The sequence below is a fragment of the Erpetoichthys calabaricus genome, chromosome 4, assembly GCF_900747795.2.
Source record: "Erpetoichthys calabaricus chromosome 4, fErpCal1.3, whole genome shotgun sequence".
Classification (NCBI taxonomy): Eukaryota; Metazoa; Chordata; class Cladistia; order Polypteriformes; family Polypteridae; genus Erpetoichthys; species Erpetoichthys calabaricus.
The window spans coordinates 144,981,951-145,008,836 of NC_041397.2; the positions used below are offsets into that span (position 1 = coordinate 144,981,951).

The window sequence follows — 26,886 nt, forward strand, 5'->3', positions numbered from 1 at the left end:
AACACCAGCAAAACCAAGGACCTGGTGGTGGATTTTAGGAGGCCCAGACCCCTCATGGACCCCGTGATTGTCAGAGGTGACTGTGTGCAGAGGGTGCAGACCTATAAATACCTGGGAGTGCAGCTGGATGATAAATTGGACTGGACTGCCAATACTGATTCTCTGTGCAAGAGAGGACAGAGCCGGCTATACTTCCTTAGAAGACTGGCGTCCTTCAACATCTGCAATAAGATGCTGCAGATGTTCTATCAGACGGTTGAGGCAAGCGCCCTCTTCTACGCGGTGGTGTGCTGGGAAGGCAGCATTAAGAAGGATGCCTCACACCTGGACAAACTGATGAGGAAGGCAGGCTCTATTGTAGGCATAGAGCTGGACAGTTTGACATCTGTGGTGGAGCGACGGGCACTCAGCAGGCTCCTATCAATTATGGAGAATCCACTGCATCCACTAAACAGTATCATCTCCAGACAGAGGAGCAGCTTCAGCGACAGACTGCTGTCACTGTCCTGCTCCACTGACAGACTGAGGAGATCGTTCCTCCCCCAAACTATGCGACTCTTTAATTGCACCCAGGGGGGTAAACATTAACGTTATTCAAAGTTATTGTCTGTTTTTACCTGCATTTTTATTACTCTTTAATTTAATATTGTTTTTTGTATAAGTATGCTGCTGCTGGAGTATGTGAATTTCCCCTTGGAATTAATAAAGTATCTATCTATCTATATTAGTTTCTCAAAACACTGCAACAACCCAGCCATCATGGCTGTCCATTGATCCAACAATGACACTGTCCATCCATTTGTCCATCTCCATCACTCCCTCTCCTCTGTGTGCGCTGGTGGGAGAGCAGGCCAAATTGGGAAAGGCAGACCCAGGGGCACAATGGGCAAGGGAATTGCCCCCCAGGTGCAGTGGTTTTGTTGGTGATGTCTTGTCATTCTCTAGTGTTCTTGTTGATGTGTCCGTTGTTGTTCATAAATTTGCCATTTTTGCCCATTAATCTACACTCAATAACCCATAATGAGAAAGTGAAAATGTTTTCAGAAAGGTTTGCAAATTTATTAAAAAGCAAAAGCTTAAATCTCTAATTTATGTAAGTATTCAGATCATTAATTTAGTACTTTGAAGAAGACTCTTTGTCAGCAATTACATCTTCAGGTCTTCATAAGCAAGTCTCTACAACCTTTGCGCACCTGGACAACAACTAGGTTACATCCTAGGATGTTGATTGTGTGAGGAAGCAGCATTAAACAAATATTATTAAAAAAAATAAAATAAAAAATACCAAAGTGGTAGTAATATTTCCAAATGCATCATACTAGTACAAAACAAATGGAGACCACTGTGACAAATTTGTGACTTGGGAAACTGCTCAAAAACATGAAAGGCAGACAGTTCCCGTAATTGCATTAACTGGGCTGTGCTGTGTAGATCAAGGGACCAATAGGAAAAATTAACTCTTAAACTCAGTCTATTGAAAATTATTCTGGTACTCACAGCTTAAAAGGATAATAGAAACACTGCTCAATGAAGATATGCTCTTAAAAGGCAGAGGGAAAACACTGAAGTACAACTCACTTAAACCGAAAACAGGAAAAATGTGGACTCACTAGTATATTAACTCGTAATTTCCTAATATTTACTATTAACTATACAATTACTCCAGATATATTTACCTATAGTTTTAGGTATTCCTTGTTAACTGTCATTTACAATTAACTTAAAATATTTGTTCTGAAGTTACATTGGCTTTCATATTTCTCTTTAATTTTCTTTCAACTGTTGTTAATTAGGAAGACTTATAATTTAACAATTTTTTTTTCTTTATTTGGAAATATTAAAAGGTTTTTAAGTAAACTTGTTTTACTATAGCTTATCAGGATAAAATGTTCAGGCTCCATGTGGTGAAATCTACAATAGTTATTAGCTATGATGAAAATAAATATTCCAAAGATATTGGAGGTCATTCAGACTACAAGCTTACTAATTACTTGAGTCCATGGACAAGGGAACATGATAGATGGTAAATCAGCATTTAAGTAAAGCTAACTGCCTTTTTTCCTCTAATATCCAAGTGTTTTTACTTCCACCTCCTGTTCTGAAGTACAATATTATATGGGTATTTTTGGGTTTTCAAAATAAAAAAATCTATTTTCACACAGCTACTGCAAAATACACTTTACTTTTGTTTGTTCAATTCCTTAAGTTTTGTTCTACTTTGAGAACCTCCTTAGCATTATGTTGAATCTGGAAAAACAAACCAAAAATGTTGGCTTTTTTTAACAAGAAAATATGTTATTATGTTTAACAAAAATATGCAAATATGGAACAGTCAACATAAATACAGTAGGAAAGGTAGTGTACAGATGCAGATTTAGAACATGTCCTTCGTGTAATATGTTTAGAAGCAGTTAACAATACACAACCTGATGTTGCAGTCAGTCAAGTATAAGCGTGTTTCTTTGCACATTTGAAATATTTTTTTTGTTGTTTGTGCATGAGACGGTATAATGACAGTGCCTGATCTTCACGGGCAACATGGCCATTGTGTTATTGTACATTACCTCAGCACAAGGCTTAGCAAGTTTAAAATTTTCCCTGACACAAACACTGTCAGTTGCTGCAGTGCTGCGTCCAGTGGTTCATCATATTCTTTTTGCCATGTAGATACTACACCCTGCTGAAGCGCTACAGGACTGGGTCACCAGAAACATCATGGCGGCTCAGTTGTGGAGGGCCATATATCTGTGTCACTGTCTGAAGACGAATTCACATTGCTGTATCCCTTGATTCAACTAATGGTTCAGTTTCAGCTTTTCTAACACTGGCTTTTCCGCTTTTCATTTCTATGCCATTGTGTGTTTTGGTTGAAAACTCTGCCCCACTCATCAATGCTGATTAGCTACCAAAGACTAGCAAAACGCTTAGAAATATTCATGATTTTTTGTCAGCATGTTATTTCATCCACTAGATGGCAGTAGAATACTATCTCAACTGTTACTTAGGCTCAACACTGTATCAGATCATAACAGCCTATCCTGAGAAACATTTGGGGTTAACCAATTTTACACAGTCCAAGAATTGACCAGGGTTAATGACAGTGAGGGTAAAGGTTTTACATTTTGTGAATGCAATAATTTATTTTTCTTGATCTAACTATGAAACTACACTGTGGATTATGAGTCAAAAGAATTGTTCTATTCAAATATCCATGTCCATATTTGTTCTGTAATACTATTTGCAATCCCAGTAAATAAGAGATTACAAAGTAATGTGCTGGACGACTTTCTGATTCTGGATTTCGCCTTTGAGAAGCCATATGTGCAAAGATGAACAGAGTTACATACAGGCACAAGTTTTATACAGTTCACTTCCTAACAAAAGCATAGCATTTCCTTTGCCACAAATTGTAAAACTTTGCACTTCAGCTCCACTGATTCTGATCTTACCGTCAAACAAATAAGGATGGTTCACACATTTCCTGAGTTGAATTAGAATATTTAATAGTCTGGCTTTGCTGCCTCCATCATGGTCAAAAACATCTGCAAAAAAATACATAAAAAAAATAAGCACAAAATACAGGAATGCTAAAAAAACAATACCACATACAGCAGAAATTAGTTACTAGTTTGATGGACATCATCAATTAAGTATAATTAACTATAATCTCCAGTATTCAGTGCTTGAAATAATACCATTTATTGTTGTCTATAGCCCTATGGAAACTTAAACACGTAAACAATGACAGTAGTGTCTGCAGGGGAATGACTGGAAAGAATGCCCCAAGTGATCTTAATTACAGCAGTGAATTATTACTGGACTTCTGTATGGATTGTCCTTAACAAATGCTATATTTGAACAAAATCAGTGTATTTGGTATCAGAGTACGTAGGGCTAGATGTCAGTGATCAAGTTTGTTATTCATGTTATGCGATCTGAGGCCATATATTCTGGAAAAAAGAAGTGCTGAGCTGTCAAAGGATCACCACTCGGTGGTGAACTGGTTGATGAAGTATACATTATATACAGTGCATCTGGAAAGTATTCACAGCGCATCACTTTTTCCACATTTTGTTATGTTACAGCCTTATTCCAAAATGGATTAAATTAATTTTTTTCTCAGAATTATACACACAACACCCCATAATGGCAACGTGAAAAAAGTTTACTTGAGGTTTTTGCAAATTTATTAAAAATAAAAAAACTGAGAAATCACATGTACATAAGTATTCACAGCCTTTGCTCAATACTTTGTTGATGCATCTTTGGCAGCAATTACAGCCTCAAGTCTTTTTGAATATGATGCCACAAGCTTGGCACACCTATCCTTGGCCAGTTTCGCCCATTCCTCTTTGCAGCACCTCTCAAGCTCCATCAGGTTGGATGGGATGCGTCGGTGCACAGCCATTTTAAGATCTCTCCAGAGATGTTCAATTGGATTCAAGTCTGGGCTCTGGCTGGGCCACTCAAGGTCATTCACAGAGTTGTCCTGAAGCCACTCCTTTGATATCTTGGCTGTGTGCTTAGGGTCGTTGTCCTGCTGAAAGATGAACCATCACCCCAGTCTGAGGTCAAGAGCGCTCTGGAGGAGGTTTTCATCCAGGATGTCTGTACATTGCTGCAGTCATCTTTCCCTTTATCCTGACTAGTCTCCCAGTCCCTGCCGCTGAAAAACATCCCCACAGCATGATGCTGCCACCATGCTTCACTGTAGGGATGGTAATGGCCTCATGAGGAGCGATGCCTGGTTTCCTCCAAACGTGACGCCTGGCATTCACACCAAAGAGTTCAATCTTTGTCTCATCAGACCAGAGAATTTTCTTTCTCATGGTCTGAGAGTCCTTCAGGTGCCTTTTGGCAAACTCCAGGCAGGCTGCCATGTGCCTTTTTCTAAGGAGTGGCTTCCGTCTGGCCACTCTACCATACAGGCCTGATTGGTGGATTGCTGCAGAGATGGTTGTCCTTCTGGAAGGTTCTCCTCTCTCCACAGAGGACCTCTGGCGCTCTGACAGAGTGACCATCGGGTTCTTGGTCACCTCCCTGACTAAGGCCCTTCTCCCCCGATCGCTCAGTTTAGATGGCCGGCCAGCTCTAGAAAGAGTCCTGGTGGTTTCGAACTTCTTCCACTTACGGATGATGGAGGCCACTGTGCTCATTGGGACCTTCAAAGCAGCAGAAATTTTTCTGTAACCTTCCCCAGATTTGTGCCTCGAGACAATCCTGTCTCAGAGGTCTACAGACAATTCTTTGACTTCATGCTTGGTTTGTGCTCTGACATGAATTGTCAACTGTGGGACCTTATATAGACAGGTGTGTGCCTTTCCAAATCATGTCCAATCAACTGAATTTACCACAGGTGGACTCCAATTAAGCTGCAGAAACATCTTAAGGATGATCAGGGGAAACAGGATGCACGTGAGCTCAATTTTGAGCTTCATTGCAAAGGCTGTGAATACTTATGTACATGTGCTTTCTCAGTTTTTTTATTTTTAATAAATTTGCAAAAATCTCAAGTAAACGTTTTTCAAGTTGTCATTGTGGGGTGTCGTGTGTAGAATTCTGAGGAAAAAAATGAATTTAATCCATTTTGGAATAAGGCTGTAGCATAACAAAATGTGGAAAAAGTGATGTGCTGTGAATACTTTCCGGATGCACTGTACATATAATCTCCAGTTGAGAGCGAAATGGGGAGCGAATGTACGAGTGACGCAGGTCACAATAGCTCGCCGATTGGAGAAGATCATTTGAAACTGGAAAAGGCCCTGCAGTCCGCGCTTTCACCTACTTCACACGAGCCGGGAACATCGGCTGTAATAGAGCCTGCCGCTTCACCTATGGTGTTTGAAAGCAGAAATGACCTGTCCGAACTGAAGGTGATGATCACTGCGCTAAAGCAAGATATAAAGAAAATCGAGAAGCTGCTACGGCGGGAGCTGCGGCAGGATAATAAAGACTCGGAGAAATGCGTATATATTTGCTTTGAGGCGGCCTTTAATGCTATGCTGGATAAAATTGAGGGGCATATCCAGAAAAGCGTGTCTAAAACTGAGCACACTTGCCAATCAGTTGGAGGATGTTAAGCAGGCATTCACGACACGAATTGAAATAGCTGAAAATCTAACATCCACCGCTGATGGAAAAGCAACAGCTGCCAGTTCTGAATGCAAAAAACTCGGAGACAGACTCGCTGCTCTAGAAGATGGAAACAGAAGGAATAATATTAGAATCGAAGGTCTGCCTGAGAATCGTGAAAGTCCAAACCCAGTGAAATTCGCAGCTGAACTATTTTCTAAAATAATTGGAGAGGACTTTAAGTCAGATACCGAGATAGCAGCAGCTTATCGCATACGCGGATCAAATACCTTTAGATATAGGTCTTTTATTATCCGCTTCGAGAGATTATTATGTAAGATAGAAGTGATGGTACTCCTCAGACGCAAGCAAGAGATTATATTTGAAAATAACCACATTCGTATTTTCCCCGATTTCTCTCCCACAACAGCTGCTAAACGTGCAGCCTTCTACAACATTAAACAGCGGTTACGGCAAGCCGATATCAAATACAGCCTTTTGTACCCTGCCAAACTGAAAGTGGATGTTCAAGACCAATATCACGTCTTTTCAAGCAAGGAGGAAGCAGAAAAGGAATTAAGAAAGCTGATCCCGACACTATTCTAAAACACAAAATTTTTTAATTTAATTTTTTTTTTGCATTTATATAGCGCTTTTCTCACTACTCAAAGCGCTCAGCAATTGCAGGTTAAGGGCCTTGCTTAAGGGCCCAACAGAGCAGAGTCCCTATTGGCATTGACGGGATTTGAACCGGCAACCTTCCGATTGCCAGTGCAGATCTCTAGCCTCAGAGCCACCACAAAAGTGAGTCTCATCCTGTCATGGCACGGCAAGGAGATATCACCTGCTATCTGATCCACTTGTAATGATACGGGTATTATAATTATACATACTTTTCATTACTTGGACGTTTTCTGTTTACGTTTTAATTACAGTTATAGACGTGTGTGTGGAAGAAATTACCCCTTTCTTTTTTCTTACTCATTATCTTATTACTTTAAGATTGCTGAACGTTATATTATATATTTTATGCTTATAGTTTGTTAATGATTATATATAACCATAGTTTGTTAATGATTATATTTTAGGCATATAGTATATAGACTATATTGGCAATAGATATCTCTACTTTTTAATCCTAAAACACAGCTGCATGGGGGCTTGTTTTGCTTTGGATGTGTTCTATCTCAAGGTATGTCAGAGGATCGAGACTTTGTGAAGTGGGTTCCAGCCTCACGTGGGGAGGCAAAAGGGGGGGGGGGGGATAAGGGGGGGGAGAGAAAGAGAGCAGGCTGTATCTAATCTATCCTTTTAATCCTTATAATTATACCAGTTAAGACTAGAAAATGACATCAAAAACTCAGAATCAATATCTCCATGATGGGACAGTCAACTTTGTAAGCTGGAATGTTAAAGGCCTGAATCACGAATTAAAGAGAAATAAAGTACTCTCTTACCTAACAGGTTTAAACGCTAAAATAGTATTTTTACAAGAGACCCATTTAGTAAGCAAGGATCAGTTCTGTCTGCAAAATGACTGGACTGGCCAAATGTTCCATTCTAGCTTTACAAAGAAAACTAGGGGGATGGGAATTCTCATACATAGAACAGTCCCATTGGTAACATCAAATGTAGTATCTGATTCAGAAGGGAGACATGTGATGGTCATGGGTAACCTATTTAACTGTAAAATGATCTTGATAAATGTTTATGCACCTAATGTCGATGATAAGGAATTCATACAAAACGTATTTGCATCCATCCCTAATGTGAACACTCATAAAATTATAATGGCCTGGGATTTTAATTGTGTTTTAAATCCACTCTTAGATAGAACTTCTGTCACAGGGGGGTACGACATCTAACACTGCAAAGATAATTACACAGTTTGTAACTGACCACAACTTATCTTTATAGATAATAATTTCTTGCCTACGATTAAATCTTGCAAGTACGATGCTATTATTATTTCCGACCATGCACCTCTGATCTTGGAGCTAAAATTACTATGCCCCACACACTCACCTCTTAGATGGAGTCTTAACCCGCTTTTATTAGCAGACAAGAACTGTACAGAATTTATATCCAAACAAATCAGTTTCTTTCTAGAGACAAACACATCCTCAGGGGTCTCTGCAGGAATACTCTGGAAAACTCTAAAGGCCTTCTTAAGAGGACAGATTATTTCATATCTTTCCCACAGGAATAAATTAGAAACCAAGAAAGTATCAGAACTAAAAAGCGAAATTACTAGAATAGATGAAGAACATGCCAGGCTTCCAAGCGAGGCTCTACATAGGAAAAGGCAGGCTCTACATTCAGAACTCAACCTCTTGACAACTAAAGAAACTGAACAACTAATTTATAAATCCAGACATCATTACTATGAACACGGAGAGAAAGCTAATAAGCTTTTAGCTCAACAAATCCATAAGCAAGAAGTTCGCAATGCAGTCCCAGTAATCACCAACATGAACAGAGACGAAATCATTGACCATAAAAATATAATGTACACATTTAGAGACTACTATAAATCCTTATATTCTACTGAGTTCAAAGAAGACAACACACAATCTAATGCATTTCTGGACACATTACAGTTACTACAAATAGATACTTTTAATGCAGAGGAACTGGATAAACCTCTGGCGCTATCAGAATTACTAGATGCTATAAAGTCACTTCAAGGCGGGAAAGCAGCAGGCCCTGCTGGCTACCCTGCAGAATTTTATATGAAATTCTCCGCTCAGCTAGCTCCCCTCCTATTAGCAACATTTACAGAAGCTAGAGACAATCAAATTCTACATCAAACTTTTCGGCAAGCATTAATCACCGTCTTCCCTAAACAAAATAAGGACTTATTACAATGTGCATCATACAGACCAATTTCACTTCTGAATAATGATGTTAAGATACTCTCAAAAATCATAGCTAGAAGGAAAGAGAAAGTGCTGCCTTTAGTAATATCACAAGATCAAACTGGATTTATCAAGGGTCGACACTTATCCTCCAATCTTTGACGCCGTTTAATGTAATATACTCACCAACAAAGTCAAACACCCCAGAAATATTATTATCATTGGATGCAGAAAAAGCATTTGACATGATTGAATGGAAATACCTTTTCACTACATTAGAGAAATTTGGGTTTGGCCCGAACATTTGTGCATGGATCAAATTACTGTATACCAATCCAGAAGCTTCAGTTTGTATTAACAATATAATAATAATAATTCATTACATTTATATAGCACTTTTCTCAGTACTCAAAGCGCTATCCACACAGGGAGGAACCGGGAAGCGAACCCACAATATTTGTTCAGACTACTTTAAATTAGAACATGGTACCAGACAATAATGCCCCTTGTCACCACTGCTATTTGCAATCGCCACTGAACCATTAGCGGATCACTGTCGAAATGCAGATCAGATAAATGGGATTATCAGAGAAAGACTGGAACAAAAAATTTCTCTATATGCAGATGATATGGTACTGTATATATCAGACCCACAAAATTCTGTGCCTGCAGTCTTAACAGCACTTACAGAATTTCAAAAGATCTTTGGTCTCAGAATTATTTGAATAAAAGTGTACTTTTTCCAGTGAATTCTCAAGCACACATTATTAGATTGGACACCTTCCCTTTTATTATTGCAGATCAGTTTAAATACCTAGGGATAAACATCACAAGTAAACAAGAAGCGCTTTATCAACAAAATTTCGCCAACTGTATGGAAAAAATTAAGCAAGACTTGCATAGATGGTCAACCCTTCATCTCACTCTAGCTGGAAGAATTAACATTGTTAAGATGAATATTCTTCCTAAGCTTCTTTTTTTATTTCAAAACATTCCAATATACATCAACTAGCAAAATACCCGCGCTTCGCAGCGGAGAAGTAGTGTGTTAAAGAGGTTATGAAAAAGTAAAGGAAACATTTTAAAAATAACGTAACATGATTGTCAATGTAATTGTGTTGTCATTGTTATGAGTGTTGCTGTCATATATATATACATATACACATATACACACACATATACACACATATACAGATATATTATATATACATATACACATATTTTTTATATATAGATTTTTTATATATATATATATATATATATATATATATATATATATATATATATATACACACATACATATACACACATAGATGCACTTACAATTTAGGGCGGAATGGTGGCTCTGAGGCTAAGGATCTGCGCTGGTGTCCCGAAGGTTGCCGGTTCGAATCCCCGTCACTGCCAAAAGAGATCCTACTCTGCTGGGCCCTTGAGCAAGGCCCTTAACCTGTAATTGCTCCAGGGGGCGCTGTACAATGGCTGACCCTGCGCTCTGACCCCAAGGGGGATGCGAAAAAACTAACAAACACTGTTGTAAGTCGCTCTGGATAAGAGCGTCTGCTAAATGATGTAAATGTAAATGTACAATAACATAGAAATCAATATAAACAACATTAACATCATTATCATATGAGAATATGAAGTAATATATAAGAAGCACATTTCATATAAATATAAATTATTAAACAGTAAAATCTTCTTCAATAATTTGCTACCGTGGCTTTTCGTTGGTCTGTCCAGGATTTTAAATCACATGTAGCTTGCAAACCGTTTCACGTATTGACTTGAAATGTGGTACACATATAATACGTCACGTCTGCTATCCGCTTTATGGGTGATGAATGTATTACTCTTTTTATGTTTATTTTATTTTAGAATCAACTCCTATCTGCGCACACCAGGGCGGCCGTGGGCAGATGCGTATGGTGTATTCACTCCATGTTATCGTGCATTGCGCTGTCACTGGTATTTTCATAAAAGAATTTGAACAATATATAAGAAGCGTATAAATTATTAAACAGTAAAACATTAACATTTAAGAAGTAAAGTTACATTGAGTACTACTGCAGTGCCTTCGGGTATACCTCATTTTTTCTTTGCCCATTACATGCTTAAATGTATACATTTTTTGGTGTACCTACCCGAGAACACGCGACATATAACCGACCGTGGGAGAAGCATGGATTTTAAACACGCGTTGAGTTCATCTGCTGGTCTCCCTCGTGGAATAACTGGTAATGTTTGAGTAAAATGTACAGCGAGTAAAACGACATTACCTCCTTTTTTTTTTTTTACGATCTCTGAGATCTTGCTTTTTTCGGTTCAAGGCTTCATAAGCTCTTTTATGTTCAATGTTGTACTTAATAAGTACTAATTATCCCAAACCATCATCTTTGAATGTTGCAAGACTTTCGCCTTGTATGTAGATCGGGGTAATTACATTCATTGCATTCCTAGTCTGAATCACAATCTGATTGTATGGGTGGTTACCTGGCACTGTAGGGTTGCCACCCGTCCTTTAAAATACGGAATCGTGCCGCGTTTGAGAATGAAATTGCGCGTCCCGTTTTGAATCAATACTGGACGGGATTTATCCCGTATTTTTTTATCATTTTTTTTTTAAAGCAGTGTCTCATGCAAATCATCCCACACGCATTTTATGAAGATGCCTCCTTTCCTACTTTTGATTGGGTAATACTTGATGTCATCGTTAGTTTGATTGGTGTTTTTAACTGTCCAGTGAGGAGGGCGTGTCTTTTAAGTACAGTCTGCAAAGTGTTGGCACTGACATGTTGCGTCAGCGGCATAGTTGAAGCCCCTAACGTTGCGGTCAGCAAGTCGGCTAACATCCGCCATGTGCCGTCTTTCAGTTGCGAGAAGCAGATCATAGAATGGTTGAAACTGTTGCCCCTAACGTTGCGCCACGGCGTGTGCTTCGTTTATACCTCGTGTCTTCTCATTAAACTTTTATCTCGCGAATATGTTATTGCAATCCGCAGCGGGAGCGTTTCTATTAACTTAATTTAAAGTTACGTTTTACACCATGCTTTGTTTCCCTTATGAACATGCTTGTATGCTTAACTCGCTCCGTTCTCAATTGTTTAATTAATTTTTTGCTCTTCGCTGTTTGCGGCTGTTCCTCCATTTCCCCGTACTTCGTTCTTTTATCTCGCGAATATGTTATTGCAATCCTTAACGGGAGCGTTTCAATAAACTGATTGAAAATAGTTTTGCATTTACCTTTTTAGTAAAAGGCGAGCTTTTAAGCCTGAGAAATCACCCCGTAAATGCACACGTTTAATTGGACATGTGTTAATATGTATGGTTACACAGTATTAAAAGACAGTGAACAACGTCAGTTACCTTTCTTCCCGCGTTTGATAAAAGGTGAGCTTTTAAGCCTGAGAAATCACCCTGTAAATGCACACGTTTAATTGCACGTGTTAATATGTATGCTCACACAGTATTAAAAGACAGTCAAAAATTAACGTAATTTACCTTCGTTCCCGCGTGTGACTCGTGCTGTAAATGTCTTCCTTGTTTTTAGTTCACGTGATTACGTAGGAGGCGTGATGACGTGATACGTGACTCCGCCTCCTCCATTACAGTGTATGGACAAAAAATATGTTCCAGTTATGACCATTACGCTTTGAATTTCGAAATGAAACCTGCCTAACTTTTGTAAGTAAGCTGTAAGGAATGAGCCTGCCAAATTTCAGCCTTCCACCTACACGGGAAGTTGGAGAATTAGTGATGAGTGAGTCAGTGAGTGAGTCAGTCAGTGAGGGCTTTGCCTTTTATTATTATAGATAAATCATTCTTTAAGCAATTAGATTCAAGAATAACCTCATTTATTTGGAACTCAACACATCCACGTATCAAAAGAGCGACCCTACAAAGACCTAAGGCAGAAGGTGGCACGGCTCTACCTAACTTTCAGTTTTATCATTGGGCAGCAAACATACAAGCTATAAAAACCTGGACACAAATAGATGAACATACACAGGCCTGGTCAGCAATAGAAGTAAAATCCTGCAGTACTTCTTTATATTCCCTGCTTTGTGCCCCAACAAATGCAAGGTACCGGCAATATACTAATAACCCAATTGTGCTTCACTCACTCAGAATATTGAACCAATGTAGAAAGCATTTTAAGATGGAGAATCTTTTATCTGTGGCACCCCTGCAAGAGATCCACCTTTTTCATCCCTCGCAAACATATGCAGTTTTTAATATCTGGAGAGATCTTTATATAGACAACATCTTTGCATCCTACGAACAATTACATTCCAAATTTAACTTTCCAACTACACATTTCTTTTACTATCTTCAAATTAGGAACTTTGTTAAATAGAACCTGCCCGATTTTCCTCATCTTGCACCCTCGTCCACGCTAGAAAAAATAATGCTCAATTTCAAGGACTTAGACACCATCTCTGCAATATATAAATTTATTTCACAGTTCCTCCCTTTCAAAGATCCAAGAGGACAATGGGAAAAAGATCTCTTAATCAATATATCAGAAAAGGAGTGGAAAACAGCAATGCAGAGACTTCACTCGAGCTCCATATGCGCAAAGCATACAATTATACAACTCATGATTATATATTGAGCACATCTGTCTCGCTAAAAAACTGTCCAAAATGTTTCCAGAGCAAGATCCAACCTGCGAACGCTGCAATCAAGTCCAAGCCTCACTGAGTCACATGTTCTGGGCCTGCACCAAATTAACATCATTTTGGGACCAAAATTTTTAAGTGCCTTTCAGACAGCCTTGGTGTCACAATCCCTCCTAACCCATTAACAGCTGTGTTTGGTGTTCTTCCAGATGGTTTTAAAGTGGAGAAGGACAAACAAACTATTATTGCATTCACTACACTTTTGGCACACAGACTTAGGATATAATCAATAAAATTTTAGAATAAGCTCTTAAAGCACCAAGGAAGCAATTATCTCCGAATTTCTTTTTCCTCTCCATTCATCTCTACTGGCCTATTAAACTCATCAATTTAGGTATGTCTACAAGCCTTAAGTTTTACTCTGTTTGCCATGCTCTCTCTCTCTCTCTGGGGTGGGGGTCGACTTGTTTTCTTTGTTTTTTTTTTTCAATCCTATTATTTGTAAAAAATTGATTGATTTGTATGAATTATTACAATTATAAATAAAATAAAAAAAGAATACAAGAAAACAATGGAAAAAAACTATTTTTTCAAAATTAATTTTACTTCAGGAAAGTAACATAGTATAAAATTAAAAAGATAATATTTGCAGAACTTAAACAGCAAATAACTTCAAAATCAGTCTAAAAAAACACAAGAGAATTTCAAAAACAAAGAAAAAAAATTAAAAAACTAAACCTAAAATGAATACTTCCTCTGAAACTGTTTAAATTAAGCCTTGTCATGTTTTTTAAAAAAAGTTTTGGATAGATCTTTTAATTTGATTTTTTCTCATTTCAAACAATATAGCACATCAGACGCCCAATGAGATATAAATGGTGGGTTAGCAGTCTTTCAGTTATGCAAGGTAAGTCTATGAGCTGGAAGTGTGGTATAGGCAATTACAATCAATTTTTCCTTCTCCAGTTTTAGTCCATCTGGGATTACAACACATACAGCTGTTAATGAGTTAGGAGCACCAAGGCTGTCTGACAAGTATTTAAGGATTTTTGTCCAAAATGATGTTCATTTGGTGCATTACTCTAAACATGTGGCACAGTAATGCTGGAGCTAGATGTCAACGTTCGCATGTTGGATCTTGCCCCGAGTACATTTTGGACAATTTTAAACAAGATAAATGTGATTTTAAGTTGAATTACTGAGTGCTCGGCGCATATAGAGCTAAAGTGTACTCTGTGTATGGCTGTTTCCGAGATATCAATTCAAAGATCCTTTTCCCACCATACTGTACTCTAGGATCATTGAAGGTATGATTTTTTTAGATGTTCTGATATATTGTTGAGATGCTGTCTGAGTCTTCAAGACTGATCAGCACTACCTCTGGAATAAAAATGGGCGGGAGGTGTGTAAAGCTGGGTAGGCTTTTTTTTTTTTTTTTTTTTTTTTTTTTTAAACAAAATGTCTCATTTGAAAACAGTTGAAAAATTGTCCATCCATCCATCCATCCATCCACTGGAAATTTAAATTTGAAGCATAATTGCTAATAAGGTGTAAACGTTATCTATATACTGTACAATTCTCTAACTGTCTTAATCCCAAGTGTTTTCCAAAGACTAAATATGGAATAGGTTTGAGAAATTTGAAAAAGGTGATTATCATGCAGCGGATCATCACATAAAAACTTTTCTGCCTTGAAGTGCATCTATATTCTGAGTGACTGGTGGACAACTGGATTATTGTTACTGTATATTGATGAAAGTTAGTATTTACAGGGGCACAAAGCAGTGCATATGAAGAAGTATAACAAGATTTAATTTCCATTGGTGACCAGGCTGATGTAAATTCATTAATGTGTCCCGATTTCCAGGTTTGTATGGTATATTTCCTCACAGTAATAAAACTGAAAGTAAGGTAACACCATGCCAACTTCTACTTTTGGTCTATGTAGCATCACATTTTGAATGTGTGCAAAGCTAAAATTTCATATAAATGAGGCTATAATTGAGTCTAGTTTCTTAAAGAACAATTTGGTGATGTATACAGAAATGCTCTGAAATAGATATAGAAACTTAGGGAGGATGTTCATCTTGAAGTATTGATTTTCCCCTGCTAAGGTGAGATAGAGGGTAGATTATCTGTTCACATCTTGTTTGATTTCTTACATGCTGTTACCAAAATTGTGTTGAAAAAGATCTTTAATCTGCTTGTGATATTTATCCTTACATATTTAAACTGTTTCAATAGAATGAACGGATAAATGTCGAGTATAGTTAGTGTGCTTGAGAGTACACTAGAAAAGGCACAGTTTTATTCAAATTAATTTTGAGTCCAGATGTTGTTTGAAATTCTGCTAATGTGTTAAGAGCTAATAATAAAGATAATTGTAGGTCTGATTAAAATACCATATCATCTACATATACTGATATACTGGTAGTGCTGCTGCCTCACAGTAAGGAGACCTGGGTTTGCTTCCCGGGTCCTCCCTGTGTGGAGTTTGCATGTTCTCCCCGTGTCTGCGTGGGTTTCCCCTGGGCACTCCGGTTTCATCCCACAGTCCAAAGACATGCAGGTTAGGTGCATTGGTGATTCTAAATTGACCCTAGTATGTGCTTGATGTGTGTGTGTGTGTGTGTGCGTGCGTGCCCTGCGGTGGGGCTGGCACCCTGCCCGGGATTTGTTTCCTGCCTTTTGCCCTGTGTTGGATGGGATTGGCTCCAGCAGACCCCCCGTGACCCTGTAGTTAGGATATAACAGGTTGGATAATGGATGGATGGATGGATTCTTCTCCGATAATCCCCTTTATCTCTGATGTATTTCGAACATGAATACCCAATGTCTATTGCACAATACAATGGGGATAGAGGGCACCATGGTTGAGTACTAAGTCCTAACTTGAAGTAGTCCTAGTTCATGTTGTTAATATGAACTGAGGCTTCTGGATTAATGTAAAGTAATTTTACCCATGCAGACATGTTTGGGCCAAACCCGAATGTATGCGATGTGGTGAATAGATTGTCCTATTTGACTCTATTAAAGGCTTTTTCAGCATTCAAGGAGAAGATCCCTGGTGTGTAAATTTTGTGAGCGAGTATATTACATTAAACAGACGCTAATGGTTTGAAGCCAAGTATCTGACTTAGTGAATCCAGTTTGGTCTTATGATATTACAAAACTGTAATACCATAAAAACAAGTTCTTGAGAGACAGAGGGGGCAGAAGAGGGCATGCCTTTCAATTTTAGTTCTTGGCAGTAAATTTACCTAATATAAAATTACAAAAAGTAATCAGACATAAATGAACCTGCAATCACTTGGTAATCAATTAAAAGTAAACCCTGCGATAAATCCTCCTATAGGCATACAATAACTTACTATTATTTACTGCTACCAAAGTACAAATCTGGTGCCATTCACTTAGAATATGGTACCAGACCATGAGACTCTTGATGCTGAAATATTACCATTTACACCCTTACAAAATAAATGTGTATGTCCTCCCAGAAGTATGCCATATTTAAAACATAATACACCTGGTACTTGGGGCCCTTAAAGATTTCCAAACTTACCATATATTGATATCATTTGAAAAACTGCGCCTCAACCTTTCATCAAAACACATCTTTACTACATATATGTTACAAACTTCATTAAAATAGACTAGACTTACTTTCTTAGTCTTCCTTTGCTATGTAATGTACAGATACTTTCTCTATAAACACGGCATGTAGGTAGTATGATGAAACTTTTATCAATTTTTGAAATGAATGAACTGAACCTTTAGATTCTTGAGGCAGCCCTGGGAACCAGACCTTTCAAATACATTTTCAGATAATGAATAGAATTCCATGTGAAATAAAATACACTTTTCATTAATCTGTCTGACACACTGTCTCACTCAATTGAAGACTGTAAAATGCACATTTTACTGTTACTCAGACTATGCAAAATATATCAAGTCAATCTACCACTTATGAAAGATGTCATCAGGCACTTGCTTCATAGGGTCACCTGTACTCTGCTCAGACCTTACTGGAATAAAATATTTGCTAATTTAACAGACACCCACAATAATCCCTAAATCTTTTTAAGAGCTTTCTAAGGGACTACTTAATGAACATTCTATTACTCTATACTATACTATGCTACCATGGTGGGTTATCTTGGTCAACTGTATCAACATTAATCTACTTGTCATAAAATAATGGGAAAAGGATGACATTTTATGTAGAATTTGGAAAACACAGTTTATTTTACAAAGATAAACTATAAAAGATTTTATAAAATTTCTCCTTTGTTGCAGTTCTCACTACAGCTGGAATATAGGTCTTATTATATAGTAATATACTTCTGTTATTGAATAATAATTTTTACTCCACAGCACTGGAATGAAGAAGAAAAAAAGTACCTCTACTTCATTGGTAGGAAGGATTCTGTGAGAGGACTTGTTTCGAAACTATCTATGTTTATTTAGCTGCATGCCCAAGACAGAATAGGCTTAATGAGATTACCAGTTCTATCGAAAGCTAAATAACTCTCAGGTTGCTGTAGCTATTTTAGGCAACAAAGTTTTTTTTTTCTTTTAAATTTATTACGTGCTCAAGTACAATAATTGCTATAATCAGCTTTCCCTTTGCTAAACTGAGTTTGGAAAACCACTTACCAAGATCTTTCATGAGGAATGCCTTGTAGTACTTTTTCTGAAGTGCAGACATGCCATGGTATATTACTAGCTCAGTCTTCTTTGGCAAGTCAGCAGCAACTTCCGATTTCACTCTGCGAAGAAGAAATGGCTGTAGAAGGCAGTGGAGATCATGGGCTAAAACAAAAAGGTACAGAAGATGTCAAAAGATAAGTTCTAATAGAGCATCTGAAAAATAGTGACAGCAGGACCCAATGTGGTGATGGCTGACACTTATGAAATGAAAAGCTTACTCAACCTAGTCTAAATGGATAAATGACTTTGTATGAAATGTACAGACTGCTCAATTTATAGTATGTTAAGCATAACAAAACAAACATGTCTTTGGTGCTTGTGACAAGTAAAAAATGTTACACTTAAATATGAAATATGCATGCAACGTGTAAGAAATGATCCATGAAAAACAAATTCTAAAAGGAATGAGGTGTTCCTATTTAAGGACATATTCTCATCTTTTAGATAGTATGAAAACACAATTCAAGACACCAGAAATGTAACCACTACATAAACAGAATAAGGTAAGCTGTGATGTTTTATCCAAACACTATCCTACACCAACTTATATGCACAGTCTTGACTGTAGAGAAAAGCAAGTACTGTAGTACACTATACACAAGAAAATTAGAAATATTTAAAAAGAAAAGGTCAAGTTTCTGATTTTATCTTCCACTTAACCCTTTCAAAACATTGCAGAGTTCAAACATACTGTACCTGTCCAATTCTGAATTTTGTTGAAGTCCCTCTGTAGTAATGTTGCTGACTTTACCAAATCTGCTAACATATCTAATTTAGTGTTATCTTCAAATTTAACAAGAATGTTAGTTACACAATCTTAAATATCTATATATATTTCAATCGGATTCCTGATAACTGGCCTTTGGTAACTTGTTTGTTTTCTGTACTTATGTCAGATTTATATTCATTTGCACAATGGACACTCAGTCCCTTGTTTGTATACTCCAATGACAAGTCTCACATTGGGCTTCATTGTGTACAACTATATACTATATATTGTACTGGAGGAATTCAGAGATTGCTCTTCCTTGTATTACTAAAATACAATATCCATCCATTTTCTTAACCCTCTTATCCTAAGCAGGGTCACAGGACAGCTAGAACCTATCCCAGCTTATCCTTGCCAATCATCAGGTGCAAGGCAGGGATAACATCTGAACAGGGCCCCAGTGCATCAGAGGGCAAATATACAAACACAAACTGTGGCCCATTTAGCATTGCCAACGTAATTTGTAAGTGTTCAGACTACTGAAGCAAGCTGGATCACCCAGAGGTACCCAGGCGGACATGGGGAGAATAAACAAACCTCAACACAGTGAGCACCCAGGTTATGAACCCTGGCCAGTACTGCTAACACTGCATGAGGTAGCTGCTCAAAACACAAAATCTTCCAGATCAATGTATGCAAACCATCCACAAATCACTCATATTGGATATTTTCTTCTGTATCTTTGTAACCATAAAAATTATGATCAGTGGATTCCAAAGTTTCAATGACCACTGCATTCTGAATTGTTCTTATAAATTATTATGTAATGACAATCATCCTTTCTTGTTGGTAGTTAGACATATCTATATATATAATTCACTAAGCCGGAAGACAAGTAGCCACCAATGGAAAGCACGCTGGAAGGGGCGTGGATTCACTAAGCCGCCGACAAGTAAGACACCCAAGACCATTGGATACGACGACAACTCGCAGAGCTACGCCCACCAACTCGGGCGCGACAAGTCTGAAAAAACGACATCATTTATGTTCAGCAGGGCTACAGTACACATGCATCTCTGAGCCACGTTGACTTTTCGGTTACGAGGCACGACCGCGTGCACCATAGCAAACTGTTTTACACGCTACATACAGCAATTCGCATCCGCGACAAACATGCGTCTTCTTAGATGGTCCTGCAGGAACACGGAAGACGTTTTCCCGCCCACCAACACTCCTTTTTTCCCGGCCCGTGTCTATCCTCGTTCTCTAGGCATTCACACTGCCTGCTCATGTGCCCGGACGCAAAAACTCACCGACCACCCAGTTAGACCCTTGCGTCTGTGCTATGAGTCCACATACACCTCTGAGCCACGTTGACTTTTCATTATTATTTTCGGTTACGACACCCGACCGCGTCCCCCATCGAAAACCTGCCTATCAGTCGGGTTTTTTTGGAAAAATGTCATTGACGAAACTGTTGCTCTCAAACTTCACAACATGGCTGTTGGCTTTGTTTGCCAGCATTGGGATAACTTCGGCGATGTGGTCACAAACTGCAACAATTCACCACACAAGGACGCCCTGTCTCTCGAGGCATTCACACTGCCGGAAGACAACCATGGAATACACAGAAAATAGCCATGTCAGTCAACGCAGATCAGACACCCAGGCAAACAACACTGAATAATCAATAGCTGCAACTACTTTGCCCGCCCCAACTCCTCACCTGAGTCGGTTTCGTCTGTGTTCAGCAGTGTTTCCCAAACTCAGTCCTGGTGAACCTCTGTGGCTGCAGGGTTTTGTTCTAACCAGATTCCTAATCATTAATGCCGGTGAAACTCATCAGGGATAAGTCGGTTTTTCAAACGCAGCCATGTACCAGATCAGTCTAGCAGGATGTAATAATCCGAGATGAATGCGCGCCCCCACGCTGAGTGAAAAGCCAATGTATATTGAGTCTAGAAAACATGATCAGCACGTCTTTGATAGGCTGCAAACAAAATAATGAAAAAACGGGCGCATTTTTTTCACACAAGCTGAGTGGGTGGGTGTTAGTTAGTTAATTAGTTACTCAAAGGATTTCAAAATTTAATATGCACAATCGGTAACACTGCAAAAATGTTGCTCTCTCCAGAGTTCCATCTTTTCATTCACTTTCTGTTGTATCCTCAAACCCTCCCTTTTTAAACAAATGTGTCTTTCCAGAAGTGTTCAACCATCAATAAATAATTATGCGGCGTTTGTTATGCCGCGGGTTCACTATTGTGTTGTATTTTGCTCTCTCCAGAGTTCCATCTTTTCATTCACTTACTGTTGTATTCTCAGACCAACCCGTTTTAGACAACTGTGTCTTTCCGGAAGTGTTTAGAATTCAATAAATAATTATGCATGATATTGAGCATTAACACGTCTCTGATGCCCCTGGATGTCCCGTACTGCACGCGCACTACACTGAATGGATCAACCGGGGCTTGCATTTGTTCCCCACGAACGAGGAATTCCCAGGAAGTCCGGTTCATACGCTCCCACTGATTACGTCCCTACCCTTTATACCCAACCTCCGATAACACCCCCCCCCCCCCCGATACTACCATGGTCAGGTGACACAAAACACGGCATCAATCCAGCTGTAAGCCACGTTGACGGTTCATTTGCCTTCCATAGCCACCGCTTCAAATGTATTTCATTGAAACAACACTTCTTTCAATGTTATACAAATTCCTGCATCAGGTAACTGCACGCGCGCTACACTGAATGGATCAACGTGCGTCTATCCGGCGCAGAAAGGCGTGTGTAAGCCGTTGAACCCCATTCGTGCTGCAAACCGGGGAATTACCAGTAACTGCGTGTCATGCGCTCGCACTGATTACGTCCCTGCCCTTTGTACATACCCCCCTCCCCACGCTACTACCGTGGTCGGGTAACTTGATGGATTATATATAGAAAAGCGAGGTGTATGTGGACTCTGCCCGAGTGCCGTCCACCCCCATCCCTCGGTCTGAAAGGAGAAGGCGCGATAGCGGTCGGCCAGTTTTCAGTCACGGACAATTGTGTGTTGGTTCGTTCCGTGCATTGTTACAATGTTACTTTTCTTGGTGATTTATTACATTACCCATTTTTCAAATGTTAATTTTCTCCCTGTGCTTACAAATCATTAAAAAAAAGAGGCCTGATTATGCGGCGTATGGTACGCCGCGGGTTGGCTAGTATAAATTAAAAGCGATTACATCTATGAACTCAAATCCTTGTACTCCAATATTAATTGTTCTTTTCAATTTTATATTTGACAATTAAAGCTGTCCATTGCAATAATATCCCTATCTTAACTCACCTTTTAAATTGATAAAAAGTTCCATTACTGATACAATCACAAGCACTGAACTTCAAGATGTCTTACTTCTATTATTATACCATTCTACAGTACTTTAATTCATTTTAATAAGTTTTCATTTAATTTCTCTTCAGAATTAGGCAGTTCTCTGCCTTGATAAAACCACTAGAAACTAATTTGACTTTATTTAATTATTTTGGTGCATTATCTAAGCAGATACTCTCATTTCCAATATGAGCTGGCAAGATCCAATGAGGACATGTGGTAGGTATCAGCAAGTAAACATGGTAGATGGACAAAGTACTTTTTAACTTCAAAACTTTATAACCTGACACATCACTTTGCTAGGACCTCTCTTTATTTACTAGACAGTCTACTTAAGGAAGAAAACTGTATGCTACAGAAGAGCATATAAGCCATCATTTATGGAACAACATCACATGAATAATTTATACAGCGTAGCTCATAATCTGAACCATATAGCAACTCATGATATTATAGGAATTAATCTATTTACTACAATGTGAGTTTTTGAAGTATGAGGCAGTGATATTTTCATAACGAAAACAAGAACTAGAACTAAAAATATTGTTTTTCATTTTACAAGCATGAGAACTGAAATTAGGGCAAACAGAGAAACTAAAACTAAATAAAAATAAGTTATATATGAACGAACTAAAACAAGAACGTTCAATTCAGTTCAGTCGTGCAGAGGGGTTGTTTGTAGTTTGTCCTGACCATTCAGTTACCTTGCGCTGTTTACTATACGGTGATCATGTACCTTGGGCTTACTATAGTCACGTGGCGCAACTCCATAAAGGACTGTTTGTTTGTTTGTTCACCACATTTGGTTTGTCGGGTTGAAGCAATAAGACACGTTTGGTTGACGATCGTGAATTTTGTACAGGTGTTTGCGGGTAGAAAGCGAGAAAGTAACATGTGGAAATAATTACATTACAGTGCAGATGACAATAAAAGCAAATGTAGTGTGTGTGAGAAGAAGAAAAAGAGTCTCGGAGTTTCAGTGCAAGACCACCTGGATCAGTACTTAGTGGAAGTCCAGCACTTCAGTACTGGCAGCAGAAATTATCAACATACAGTCAAGCTGACGCTAGTGGCTGAAGACCTTGTCTGTCGTTGCAACATGAACAAATCTCTCGAAATGCATGCTTGTCTATCTAGATAGATGATTTTGCCATGACTTAAAGCAGAGGAGGCCTTCCAATACCTAATTTTAGGTTTTGTTACTACGTTACTAGTTCATAAGTGTACTGTAAAAAATCTTTGTTAAAATCTTGACAAGCGGGTTTTGTATATGTACAGTATGTGTGTAACCTTTTAGGGAACATAACTTCTTGCACACCAGTTCAAGTCCAAATACACTCTTTTATTGAACACAGTATAATTTAAATATCTTCATATCACACTGCCATGCAGAGTACAATTAACAGGCATTTCCTTTTATCCATCCTGGACTCCTCGCAAGACTAATTTTGTCTTACTATACTCCCCGTTTTGACTCACCTCACCTACCTGAGGTGAGGAGGCTCCTTTTCAAGCTAAACCTGGGAGTGAATCCAGCACAACAGTGCTGAAGCTAGTAAGGGAGAACATCCAGGGTAGCTTACTCCCAAGCAAGTCCCCCCCAGCCATACCCAAGGATTCCAATATTTTCCTGTTAAAACTACAACACCTATGCTGCCCTACAGTTGTCTTAAAATGAGCTACACTAGAGTTATGCTGCCACTTTGACAAAAATTTCAACTATTATTAATCTTTTGAAAGAAATTCATTTTAACATTAAAAATTCTCTCAGTTAACATGGTATGATAAAACAACTATTAACCAACTTGTTCTAACAACTAATTTTATGATTTAACAAATAATATGTATTTTGACAAAATGCAAATATATATCTACAATGCCTAGTAAAGAAAATAACACTTAAACACTGACATTTTAGGCAACACATATACTGTATTCTCTAACACACTCTGCACATAAGAAGAATAAAATACTGTGTACAGAAATAACTGACTTTATTACATATGTTTAATTTTTCTGTAACTTTCTCATTATACAAATAATTATTTATGAACCACTGTTATTCTCTGACGAAGCAAAACAATTAAAACATCTATAATAAAACTTTGGAAGAATGGACATATTTTCCCCCATTTATTTGACTCACTAAATATAAGAAATGGTGCCTAAAATTTTAATAAAATTACCCCATTCAGTCCTGTAATGATTCTAGGGTAAACACTTAAGTCATAAAGTGAGGTGTAACAGGCACCAAGAATGTATAGCAGGCGCATTTCTCTCTCAAACTGGCAACAAAAAGGATGGCCTGTCTCTACTTGTTGAAGCTACTACCAAAAAACAAACAAGTAAAACGTGCCAAAGCAGTTTGTGCGCACTTCCTATTGCTAAAGATTTCTTCTCTAAACAAATGGATCTGGGCTATTTAAAAAATACAAAATTTCTCCATGTAAATATATAGGATATTGGCTTGAGAATACTACTAGAATACTAATATAAGCACTACTCCTTTTGTCCTAAAGGCCTTCTCAAGCATCTGCATGAATGTGTCAACACAGAAAACTGTTTTGTCAGCTAAAGGTGGAAGGTAACAGGACTAAATTTTCCAACCTGCTCTCTGGTACTATTTATGGCATCTTTAGATTGTGTTTGCCTAGATATAACACTGATGCTTCTATTGTAGCTTGGATGCAAGGAATGGACTTTACTCCATCCTTCTGTCATTATCAAAATGAATAAAATGTATTAAAAGGTTTTTACAATTCAAAAATATTCTTTATTTGGTGATATATTCCCAATGAACCCTACAACAAATACTTTGTGTTCTGCAACTTTAATGCAATTGCCAAATGCTGCGTATTACTCTTCACTGGTTCAATCAAAACTGCTATTACACTTACAGACCACCAATTAGCAATACACAATGTTTTTGCGCTGCTTTCATGCAGGCATATTTATTTATTCATTAGTTGAGTTTACTGGCATTTCCCAGGTGAGGAAGTGAGAAGGTGGAGGGACAGAAAGTAATCAGAAATTATCATCCATCCATCCATCATCCAACTCACTATATCCTAACTACAGGGTCACGGGGGTCTGCTGGAGCCAATCCCAGCCAACACAGGGCGCGCGCACACACCCACCCACACACCAAGCACACACTAGGGCCAATTTAGAATCGCCAATGCACCTAACCTGCATGTCTTTGGACTGTGGGAGGAAACCAGAGTACCTGGAGGAAACCCACGCAGACACGGGGAGAACATGCAAACTCCACGCAGGGAGAACCTGGGAAGTGAACCCGGGTTTCCTAACAGCGAGGCAGCAGCACTACCCACTGTGCCACCGTGCCACCCCTAATCAGAAATTATATATTATTAAACTCAATTACCTTGAAACTTGTTGAATGTAGTTCATAACCATTATTAGTACTGGAAAGCTTCTTTGTGTGCAATATACATGATTTTTTCTTCTGCTGGTAATTACAATAACAAAGACCGGTGACAATAAGGCCCTAACCAGGTTAGCTTGGGGCCACAACATAAGTAGTAAATGAATTGCATGACTAAAGAAAAAAATAATCATACAACCATTGCTCTGTTTCTCTGACAGAACAAAGTGTAATATTTCACACCACTTGATATTTTGAAACTGAAGCTCTGTTTCCCAGCTTTTTCCAGGTATTATTTGCCCAGAGGCAAGCGGTGACCCATGGTCCATAGTCACCGGGGCCACAGCAATTGCTCGTGTGCAGGACGATGGTTCACTGCCCGCCCACTACGCCGCCGCAGCTACTGCTCCTGACTGGACGCAGACTGGATGGAGCGGAGGGGGGCGTTTCACTGCCCACCCAGCACACACGGCTGGTAATGCTGGAAGCGGTGACCCGGTTGTGGCTGAACGGGGCGGCGGGGGTAGTAGCATTGTAGTGTGCCTTGGATGGCTGCCTGTTGAATTGGGGTTGGGCGATTCACTATCCGCCTTTGGCCGCACCGTGTTCGTTCTCGGTGGGCGGACACTGCAGGCAGCATACTGTAGTGGAGGTGACTGTGAGGTGGGCTGGTGATGAACCGCCCCTCGCCGCCCCCATTCATTCTCAATAGCAAGCCTGCTTGTACTGTTACGCGCATAGCAGGAAGTTGTCTCTTGTCAGTACACCAGACGTGTTGAAGATTGCCTTCCTGCTGTGATAACGTGTACAGTGCTGTGCAGAAGAGCTCATCTTAACATTTTGTCTTCACCCTTCAAGAATGTCTCTGAAACACAAATCTGATGCAAGTGCTGGTGATACAGTAAAAACGAGAAAAACCATCACCATTGAAAATAAAGTAGAAATAATAAAAAGGTCAGAGAGAGGTGAAACTCCATCATTCATTGGCAGAGCACTTGGTTATAGTCGGTCAACAATAGCATTTATTAAAATAATGTACCTGTTCCGACTTACATACAAATTCAATTTAAGTACAAACCTATAGTCCCTATCTTGTACGTAAGATAGGGGACTGCCTGTACATCTATAATGCTAGCACAGTAGAACATCCT

At 38.7% G+C, this 26,886-nt stretch overlaps 1 protein-coding gene across 1 annotated transcript in view; it reads right to left on the bottom strand.

Annotated features, from left to right (window-relative positions):
• Positions 1-26,886, bottom strand: part of chd1l (chromodomain helicase DNA binding protein 1-like) — a 106,039-nt gene that overhangs the window by 55,897 nt on the left and 23,256 nt on the right. The window contains exons 8-9 of the mRNA XM_028799863.2: positions 18,212-18,367; positions 3,450-3,542 (exon numbers count right to left, since the gene is read on the bottom strand). Of these exons, the coding sequence (XP_028655696.1) occupies positions 3,450-3,542; positions 18,212-18,367 (249 nt within the window). The remainder of the gene's footprint in view (positions 1-3,449; positions 3,543-18,211; positions 18,368-26,886) is intronic.